The sequence below is a fragment of the Eretmochelys imbricata genome, chromosome 4 (genome assembly GCF_965152235.1).
Source record: "Eretmochelys imbricata isolate rEreImb1 chromosome 4, rEreImb1.hap1, whole genome shotgun sequence".
Taxonomy (NCBI): Eukaryota; Metazoa; Chordata; order Testudines; family Cheloniidae; genus Eretmochelys; species Eretmochelys imbricata.
In genome coordinates, this window is record NC_135575.1 from 5472531 (window position 1) to 5483216 (window position 10686).

Here is a 10686-nt window from a genome sequence, read left to right on the forward strand (position 1 = left end):
AGCTGCACTGATGGCTGGGAGGTGCTAGGGACTGTAATAAGGACTTGGACAGCTGGCATCTCTCACAAAGGGAATCACTGAATTTTGTGGGGTGGTGCACCAGGATGCCTCTACCCAAGCCAGCCGGGGGGGAAAGCTGAGCTCGGCAGCAAGGTCCCTGCTGGCTCCTTGCCCTGTGGACTGCTGCCACTGACCCCCCCCCCCCATTCCCATTGTACTATCCCCCCACCCACAGGAGCCACCATCCCCCTACTCCTATTGGAGCCAGCACCCCACCCCAACTGGTATCCCAGCCCCCTACCCCACAGAAGCCCCACCTCCTCTCCTCACTCCCATGGGCACCACTGACCCTGCCCCCATCCCCCGGGTGGGGGGGTCTCCGGGGGCGTGGTCGGTGGTGCAGGGTGGGCGGGGCGAGCTAGGACGCGCCGTGGGGGGGGGTCTCCGGGGGCGTGGTCGGTGGTGCAGGGTGGGCGGGGCGAGCTAGGACGCGCCGTGGGGGGGGGTCTCCGGGGGCGTGGTCGGTGGTGCAGGGTGGGCGGGGCGAGCTAGGACGCGCCGGGAGAGGGGGGGGGGGGGTCTCCGGGGGCGTGGTCGGTGGTGCAGGGTGGGCGGGGCGAGCTAGGACGCGCCGGGAGAGGGGGGGGGGGGGTCTCCGGGGGCGTGGTCGGTGGTGCAGGGTGGGCCGGGCGGGTTGTGACGCCAGGGGGCACGTGCCCTATAAGCGGGCGGCCCGCGCCGCCGGCCGCTGCGTGCGGAGATGGGGGTGCGGTGTCGCGTCGGGCGCGCGACCGCTCTGCTGCTGCTGTGCGGGGCGCTGGCAGGTACCGGCCGGCCAGGTGGGGGTGGGGGCGGGGGCGGTTGCCGTTGCCGTGGTAACACTGCGCTCCTCTTTCCTCACAGGGATTCTCCTGCCGCCGCCCGCGCGGGCCGCCGCCGCCGCCTGGGTGAGTGGGGCCGGGGCGTGTGTGGGGGGGGGGCAGCCCGCGGCACCGCCCAACACCCCCGGGTCCCCAGCGCCCCGCACTGCCGCTGCCCCGCTGGGTCCCGCAGCATCCTGCCCCCCTCCCAGCGCCCCGCCCTGGCACCATCCCCCGGCGGGTGTCTGCGGGCAGCGGCAGGGGCCCGTGCCCATCCCCCCGGCACAGGGCAAGCCCCGGGTGCGCCCCCCCCTTTCCGTCCCAGGGAGCCCGGGCTGGGGAGCCAGGCCCTGAGCGCCGGGAGGCCCTGAGCGCCGGGGTGCGCTGCCCGCAGTACGGCGAGGGCAGCCCCCCACCGGGAATACCCAGCGCGTGGGGCCTTCCCCGGCTGCGGCGCGGGCAGCCCCTGGCCCGGCCCAGCCCGCCTCGGCGGGGAGCGGGCCGCCAGCTGGCCGGGGTGGCTGGGGCTCTCGCCGCCTTGCGGGCTCTGTACGGCGGCGTTTCCGTCGAGGCTGCCCTGCGCCCCGGCTGCCTGGGCTGGCGGGGCTTGTCTGGCTCCCCGAGGCCCCTCAGCCGCCGCGCGTTGTAACCCTGGCGGAGACCAGGCCGGTAGCTGCTTCCTTCGCTGTAGTCAGTGCTCCGCGTCCCCCTCGTCCCACCTGAGCTTGACCCCCGCTAGCGACGTCGGGATAAAGATTTTACAGCGGGGTAGTGGATGCTTCAGCTAGGGATATGTCTACACTAGTTACTGCGTGGTAGCCATGCCAGCGTAACCTGAAATGCGGACACGGCCTGCGCCTGCAGGGGGGGTTTCCCCTTGGTGCAGGAACACCATCTCCCTGGGCCAGAGCCGCTAGGCTGCTGGAAACCTTCTTCCACTGCCCTAGCTATGCCCATAGCCCGGGTTAGGTCAGCATGGGATATTTAGCATGTGGCTTTCTCACCTCCCTGACCAACATAGCTGTGTTGACTAACAATTTAAGGGTAGGATTTTATAGCAAGATAACTAGCTCTAGATAGCTTATTCTCATTATAAAACCTCCTATTCTGGCCCTAAAATGTTATGCGAATGTGATTTTGAATGGATTCCATCTTACAGTACGCTGTTGATTTGTTAAGTGACCATGTCTTCACTGCTAAAAATGCTGTGGTGGCTTTTTTAATCTTTCAGGGTAACTGAAGTGCATGAATGATCCTGAGGTAAAAACAACAGTGAAGACAAAGCACTTCAGTTTTACCAGGAGGTAAATTTGTGGAGGCCAGCCTTACACACCCAACTTGGGTTGACCTCTGAGTTTATTTCGTGCAAAAACTAAAACCTTTTGTCTCCACTGTACTTCTATTTTGGGAGAGCTGCTGTGCCTTAGTTATCCCAAGGTTAAAAAACACTCCTTTTTTAGCAATGTTGACTAAGGTCCCCTTGACTGTTAAGCAAGATAAGTATTTAGCTAAGTAATGGTAGGGAGCAGTTAGTATGTGAAGCCTGAAGTGATACATTTCCACATAACTAGGAAAGTGATGCAATATCTCACAACCCCTCCACAAATTTTTATGAAATGTTGATTTTAATTTTGTATATAAGTACATTGGTATGCCATTGGAAGATGGCAGGATTTGTTAAATTGCTTAATCCAAAAAAAAAAAAATCAATTAAATTGCTTAAAGGTTTCCAAAATGCTGTTTTGGAGTTGCTTATCCTAGACTGTTTCATAAGCTTGTTTCCTCTCTAGCCAAAATGCTACTTGTATGGTTTGCCTGGATGTCCAAAGAACTTTAACCCAGTTTGTGGGACTGATGGGCACACTTATCCAAATGAGTGTGCACTTTGCCTTTCAAACAGGTAATTGTGTAACTTGGACACATCCTATCTTTTTTTGTCTGAAGTATAACAAACTTTGCACATAAAGTAGTGACTCTCTTTCATTTTCCAGGCTGCGTTACTGAAACAGACTTCAGCTCTCTCACACTTCTTAAACTGTATGTGTAGGAGTATTTCCTCAAATATTGATCTCCTATTGCATACTTTTTATGGTGTCACATGCAAATGATATAGTTTGGATTCTGTTAGCCACAGATGCTGCACGCTCACTTATGTATCCTGCAAAACTAGTGGCTTGTGGGAATTTTATTCTGTTGTGTTACATAACTCCTGCTCACTGCTTGATAAGACCCAACACCCTACCAGCTTATCATAGAATCAGGGACCTATAGAACATGAAAGGTATCCCCCAAGAGGGAGTGGGATGAAGCTATCCCAGCCTCAGAGATGCTTTTACTATAATCTTTTTTTTGGGGGGGGGGCTCTAGACTTAAACTGTTCATAGTTTCTTATGCAGGGAAAGTGGCTGAGTGACGAATGTTGAGGGCATAGATGATACTGGAAGGGCACAGTCTAAAGGGGAAGATGTGACTGCCCCACATGTCTCCTGTGCCTGGTGTCATCCTCGCCCTGAGCCCAGCCTGGAGCTCCTGTGCTCTCCCCACCCCACCAGAATTACCTGCAGGGGGAGCTTTTTCCTTCTTCTGTTGTGCCTCTCTTCCCCCCACCCCCCTTCCCCCAGCATGTTCAGCTGCTCTTCCTGGCAGCCAGGCCTGGGTGGGGAGTGGGAGGGAGCCACTTCTCACAGCAGCTGAAGGTAGTCTGGGTCACTGACTCTGTGCAGCATGGTGGCTGCCTGAGAGAGAGCCACTCTCCCCTCCCCACCCCCCTGGCACGCTTCTGGCTCACTCAGCCCCTGTCCCTAGCAGCCAGGCCTGGGCAGGGAGCAGAGGGGGCCAGGCAGGCCACCACCTCAGCCAGGCTCTCTTGCAGGCAGCTGCTGCTCTGCACAGAGCAGTGACACAGAGCAGCCCACATGGAAAGCAGCTGGTCCCACCCCTTCTGCTCCCCACACGGGCCTGGCTGCCAGGGACAGGGGCTGAGCGTGCCAGGGGCAGGCCCAGTGGGAGAAGGACAAAGCACCTCTTCCTCCCCCCCCACCCCCCTTGTAGGCCAAGCAGAAAACTTGGGGGGGGGGGGGAACATGACCCCACATACCCGCCCCCCATGCATTGCCTATGGTTGAGGGGGGAAATATTTTCATAGAATATCATGGTTGGAAGGGACCTCAGGAGGTCATCTAGTCCAACCCCCTGCTCAAAGCAGGACCAATCCCCAATTAAATCATCCCAGCCAGGGCTTTGTCAAGCCTGACCTTAAAAACTTCTAAGGAAGGAGATTCTACCACCTCCCTAGGTAACGCATTCCAGTGTTTCACCACCCTCCTAGTGAAAAAGTTTTTCCTAATATCCAACCTAAACCTCCCCCACTGCAACTTGAGACCATTACTCCTTGTCCTGTCCTCTTCTACCACTGAGAATAGTCTAGAACCACCTCTGAGGTAGTTGAAAGCAGCTATCAAATCCCCCCTCATTCTTCTCTTCTGCAGATTAAACAATCCCAGTTCCCTCAGCCTCTCCTCATAAGTCATGTGTTCCAGACCCCTAATCATTTTTGTTGCCCTTCGCTGGACTCTCTCCAATTTATCCACATCCTTCTTGTAGTGTGGGGCCCAAAACTGGACACAGTACTCCAGATGAGGCCTCACCAATGTCGAATAGAGGGGGACGATCACGTCCCTCGATCTGCTCGCTATGCCCCTACTTATACATCCCAAAATGCCATTGGCCTTCTTGGCAACAAGGGCACACTGCTGACTCATATCCAGCTTCTCGTCCACTGTCACCCCTAGGTCCTTTTCCGCAGAACTGCTGCCTAGCCATTCGGTCCCTAGCCTGTAGCTGTGCATTGGGTTCTTCCATCCTAAGTGCAGGACCCTGCACTTATCCTTATTGAACCTCATCAGATTTCTTTTGGCCCAATCCTCCAATCTGTCTAGGTCCCTCTGTATCCTATCCCTGCCCTCCAGCGTATCTGCCACGCCTCCTAGTTTAGTATCATCCGCAAATTTGCTGAGAGTGCAATCCACACCATCCTCCAGATCATTTATGAAGATATTGAACAAAACCGGCCCCAGGACCGACCCCTGGGGCACTCCACTTGACACCGGCTGCCAACTAGACATGGAGCCATTGATCACTACTCGTTGAGCCCGACAATCTAGCCAACTTTCTACCCACCTTATAGTGCATTCATCCAGCCCATACTTCTTTAACTTGCTGACAAGAATACGGTGGGAGACCATGTCAAAAGCTTTGCTAAAGTCAAGAAACGATACATCCACTGCTTTCCCTTCATCCACAGAACCAGTAATCTCATCATAGAAGGTGATTAGATTAGTCAGGCATGACCTTCCCTTGGTGAATCCATGCTAACTGTTCCTGATCACTTTCCTCTCATGTAAGTGCTTCAGGATTGATTCTTTGAGGACCTGCTCCATGATTTTTCCGGGGACTGAGGTGAGGCTGACTGGCCTGTAGTTCCCAGGATCCTCCTCCTTCCCTTTTTTAAAGATTGGCACTACATTAGCCTTTTTCCAGTCATCTGGGACTTCCCCTGTTCGCCACGAGTTTTCAAAGATAATGGCCAATGGCTCTGCAATCACAGCTGCCAATTCCTTTAGCACTCTCGGATGCAACTCGTCCGGCCCCATGGACTTGTGCACGTCCAGCTTCTCTAAATAGTCCCTAACCACTTCTTTCTCCACAGAGGGCTGGCCATCTACTCCCCATGTTGTGATGCCCAGCGCAGCAGTCTGGGAGCTAACCTTGTTAGTGAAGACAGAGGCAAAAAAAGCATTGAGTACATTAGCTTTTTCCACATCTTCTGTCACTAGGTTGCCTCCCTCATTCATTAAGGGACCCACACTTTCCTTAGCTTTCTTCTTGTTGCCAATATACCTGAAGAAACCCTTCTTGTTACTCTTGACATCTCTTGCTAGCTGCAGCTCCAGGTGCGATTTGGCCCTCCTGATTTCATTCCTACATGCCCAAGCAATATTTTTATACTCTTCCCTGGTCATATGTCCAATCTTCCACTTCTTGTAAGCTTCTTTTTTATGTTTAAGATCCGCTAGGATTTCACCGTTAGGCCAAGCTGGTCGCCTGCCATATTTACTATTCTTTCGACTCATCGGGATGGTTTGTCCCTGTAACCTCACCAATTTTGTCCCACTTCATACCATCTATACTGAAATCACAATGTGATTGCGCTCTAGTAGTTAGCTTTGGTCCCAAAACAGTGAAGCTGCAGCAGGGCATACTTCAGCATGGACTCTACAAGGCCACCTGGAACACTGGATAACTACTTGCAGGCCTATCCCATGTTGAAGTGAGTGCTGACACAGCTTCACTGGTCTGGGACCTGAGCGAGCTAGATTAAAGCTAGCTCTGATATGTCTACTCAAGACATACTATCAATACCAGTCAGGGTGGATAAAAATCCATGATTTAAAAAAAAAAAAAAACCCTCCCAATGATTAGTGATTTAAATCAAATCTAGCCTGATACCAGTACTTATATAGTGAATATCTTAAAGGAAATTTGTTTCCCTTCTGTATTGTCTGCATGTTGTCTCAACTTTAATACTTAACGAAAATTTTCTCCTGTTTGCCACTTAGTTCCAACATAGTTCTAAATAGGTGAAATTGAGATTTGTAAATAGGTCACTGCACAGCACCCTATCTTGTAAGGGTACAGAGAAATCCAAAAGAAGTTTCTAAGCGAAGTCCTGATTACTTTCCCTGCGTCTATTAAGAAGTAATTTATGATGTCTAGTGATGTATACTGCTCATGTGTAATTTTTATATGGTTTTGTGTGTGCATTATGGGATTGACACTTCATATAAATGAAATGGTACCTTAAACCCTCATATTTGATGGCTTATGAAATGCTCAAAAATGTCTTTTGGATTGAAGATTCATGGGTATCAGCTTGAAGGTGGATTTTTTTTTTTTAAGTTTCATTACAACCCATTTGGCAGTTTGCTTACTTGGCTGCTTTGTAGCACACTGATCGTTTGAATGACTTTGTTTTAAAACTTTTGACTTTGAAATCCTTATTCATCAGTATGTTTATTCATACTTCCCTTGTTTAGCTTTGAAAAAAACAGTTATGGATATATGCAGTAGTCACTTAATTTCAGAAGAGTGCAGTGTCCAAATCTTCCAAGTTTCTCAGGAAGGAGAACAGTGGGAAGAGCTCTTACTTTCATACAGGAAGCTTGTATACTCTCTGACATGTTTGTTGCTTGACTTTCGTCCATGTGAGCTCTGCTTATTGTGCTTTCTCCTGCACTAGTTACCTGCCACCCTCAACTTTGCTTAATTTAACTTAATGTCTGTATAGCAATTTGTAAGATGTTTACAGTGACTGGTATATCTTAAGTGGCTGAAATGACTTCGCAGATAGGTAAGTACATCCTATTTGAATAAGAAATAGGAGTTAGTAAGTTGCAACTAGAGATAGTATTCTGACTGCAATGAATGGCTGCTTTGCAGTTCTGTTGTATCATCTATCAGAAGATCTACAAAAGCTTTGCAAACAATACTTTTAAGCTGCAAATACCCTTGTAAGAGAGTTGACAGAATGGGAAATTGACGCATGGAGATTGCATGGCAAGCCCAAGATTTTACAGGAAGTTCGTAACAGAACCAGGGATACATCCCAGATCTAAAAACTATAATCAACATTGTACTAAAGTGTGGTTATGGTCAGGAAAGTTACTATACAGAAACACCTTATTCCTTGTATCTCACTTACACCTGTTTACTAACTAAAACAAGTTTTTACTCTTGTCAAAATGGAAGCTAGGGTCTGCTCTGCTTTTTTGACACAATTGCCAGTTCCAATTGTAAAACCTCATCACTTTAAGAGGTGGGAAAAAAAGTCCAGCTTCTAATTCCTCTCATTTTCAGTGCAGTCAGAAAAACTTGATTTGTAAACAAAGCAAATTTAATATCGTACCCCAAAACAAAACTCTGTTAGATCTTAACTTTGCATTCCCTGGTTTGCTCCCTTCAAAATGCTGAAGAGGGATACAAGTGTAAAAGAGGCAGGGGAGGGGGAGAAATGACCACCTAAGATGGGAATGCACTGTTCAGAAGATGTACCCCCTCCACCACCATTCTCCAGTGGTTTTTTGGACGAGGCCAGGCAGTTTTGTAAGGTTTAAATTTGGCTCTTTTCACTCCATGCATCTGAAGAAGTGGGTTTTTTACCCATGAAAGCTTATGCCCAAATAAATGGAGGACTTGTGGCACCTTAGAGACTAACCAATTTATTTGAGCATAAACTTTCGTGAGCTACAGCTCACTTCATCAGATGCTGTAGCTCATGAAAGCTTATGCTCAAATAAATTGGTTAGTCTCTAAGGTGCCACAAGTACTCCTTTTCTTTTTGCAAATACAGACTAACATGGCTGCTACTCTGAAACCTGCCCAAATAAATGTTAGGTTTTTAAGGTGCCACTGGACTCCTTTCTGTTTTTGTGGATACAGACTAACACAGCTATCCCTCTGATACTTTGCAGGGAGTGTGAGCCTGTCCTACAAGATAATATTCTTGGATTATTGACATTTTAGCATTCATTTTAAGCTTTCTCTATCACAAGTTAAAAACTCCTCAGGTTTATAAACTGTTACCAAGTCGTGCATGGATGACAGATTCAAAAGTAAGGCGTTCTCTAATAAGTCATTTAAGCATGATGTATAAAACTTTATATTGTAGTTTTGCAGTAAGATTTGCTGAAAACATCACTGAATGTGATTCTACTTGTAAGATGTAGAAAGAAGCTGAATACAGTTCCACTGTGGATAGTGTGTGTTTTGTTTGCCACTCTATTAGAATCTATCTTCTAATGTTTTTTTTTTTCTTTTTTTTTTGTTCTGGTTACAGGGAAAATAGGAGGGATGTCAAAATTCGCTGGAAGGGATACTGCTAATACGGTAGTATTAAACTTGAAGAACATGGAACAGAGGAAAGCCAGATTGAAGAGGAAACCGTGTCTTAAATTTGCTGTCTGTGTAGTTTAGTCTGATTAAATAAAATGCCTATTTTGCTCTTATACCACTTTTGAATAGACATAATACCATTATTTTATTAAAATAGTAGTCATGTTTATGAATGTACCTGTAAGATTCATTTTTATTCTCATAGTCTATATTTCCTTTTTTCTTTGGAAGATACTACACTATTGAAGATTTCTGAATTTAATTTGATTTTATTATCTATGTAGAATTTGTCTGAGATGGCATGGTTACTTCATAGAGCAGCTGAGGCAGCTTGGTATGTGGGGATCTTGCAGGTTATACTATACCATTGCTGCACCTCTATGTGTCTAACCTCCCTAGGTGTGGCATAATTTTTACTTAGAAGACCAAATTTCTAAGCGTGCTGTATGTTCCACATCATCCCCTACCACTGCAAAGTCACTGGTATGAAGTTTATTTTATTTTTTAATTAAAAAGCCAGGATAACTTGTTCTAGTTACAAAAAACTTTTACCTCCCCTGAGATCTCGGCTGGCTGCTATAGGCAGGGGACTGACTTTTCCACACTGAATTTGCAATACAGATTCTTCTTGGTGGTGTGTGGGCCCTAGCAGGAATACAGCTTACCTGCTGCCCACAATGCTTAAACTTGTTTTGTAACCATTTGATTCTGTTGTTGAAAGCCACAGTTTTTAATTGTCAGTAAGTTTTATACCACACCTATTTTTAGTTTTTATCAGTCTACACACTGCAAACTGCTTATGCACGCTTTTCACTTTGATGTATGATTCCATCTTACTTTGAATAAATATCTTATTTCTGCATTAGTCAGTAGCAAAAGCAAAGTGCCAACTTAACATTCCCCACATTTAATTCTCACTATTATCAAATAAGAACTTCAGCTTAATGCATTTCCACCTTAGTGATGTCTTATGATACTGATGTTAAAATATATAACTTTAGCCCCAGAGGGGAACATATTACAGTCTAAGCCCCTGATGCTGTATCAGGAACTGCTAGCATAGAGCATCATTGGGGTGTCCATTCACTTTAATGAGACTCTTCCTGGGCTCAGGAAGATGATAGCCAATTCCAATGCAGAGTCTAGGCATAAACTAGTAAGTTAGCTGTTTCAGAATGTTACTTGGTTGCATAGAAGGATTAAAAGTGTTTTTGGTGTTTTTTTTAGTTAGATGTTGTCTTACCAAGATTTCTACTGTTAAACTGTAACATTAGTTATATAGGATGATTATTAAATAGTTTCATACCCTAGAAGTGGGAACCTTGTTAATGAATAAGGAACAAAAATTCAGACCAATAAAAATAAGTTCTTTGAATATGTGTCAATGTGGCTTCCACTCTAAGTTGACCTGTGCCCCTTGTATCCAAGCTCAGAAGCTTTTGAATAGCAGTGTCCTGAATGTTCTAGTTCCACCCACACCACCCAAAAGCACAAAGAACAGAGCAGCTGCAGCCATCCCTTCGTTCCTTCTTACCACTGATGGCAGCTAAACAGAACAAGTGGAGTCCTTGCATTACCCTTAACCAAATCTACTTCTAGAGTATTAGTTAGGGGTAATTCCCCTCAAAATATTAGCCTCTTTTATTATGTTGTTCTGGTCATACCAAGAAAACCGAACAATCTAAACTAAATTTGGCCCTTGGCTCCTCTATCCTCCTTGCTGGGGTGTTTGCTCCATATAGGTGAATAAAGAGTTACGTGTCTGAGAGCTGAGTTAGCTCACCTGACTGCACCTAGTGTGTCAGGCTTGATTTGTTGTTAGACCCAACTGGAGAGGAGCTGGGTCACTTTCATAAAATAAGGATGTGGACGCTAT

At 47.4% G+C, this 10686-nt stretch overlaps 1 protein-coding gene across 1 annotated transcript; it reads left to right on the forward strand.

The window, feature by feature from the left end:
- The first annotated feature begins 736 nt into the window (after nucleotides 1-736).
- SPINK2 (serine peptidase inhibitor Kazal type 2) lies at nucleotides 737-10185 on the forward strand. The gene is made up of 4 exons (XM_077814292.1): nucleotides 737-824; nucleotides 904-947; nucleotides 2651-2760; nucleotides 8755-10185. The coding sequence occupies exons 1-4, from the start codon at nucleotides 761-763 to the stop codon at nucleotides 8798-8800; spliced, it is 264 nt and encodes an 87-aa protein (XP_077670418.1). The 5' UTR covers nucleotides 737-760; the 3' UTR covers nucleotides 8801-10185.
- The last annotated feature ends 501 nt before the right edge of the window (nucleotides 10186-10686 follow it).

Excerpts from the sequence above, each read along its gene's own strand:
- SPINK2 (XM_077814292.1), top strand. The coding sequence starts at position 761 with ATGGGGGTGCGGTGTCGCGTCGGGCGCGCGACCGCTCTGCTGCTGCTG. Across the intron at positions 948-2,650 it reads GGGCCGCCGCCGCCGCCTGG|CCAAAATGCTACTTGTATGG; the intron begins GTGAGTGGGGCC and ends TTTCCTCTCTAG. Across the intron at positions 2,761-8,754 it reads GCACTTTGCCTTTCAAACAG|GGAAAATAGGAGGGATGTCA; the intron begins GTAATTGTGTAA and ends TTCTGGTTACAG.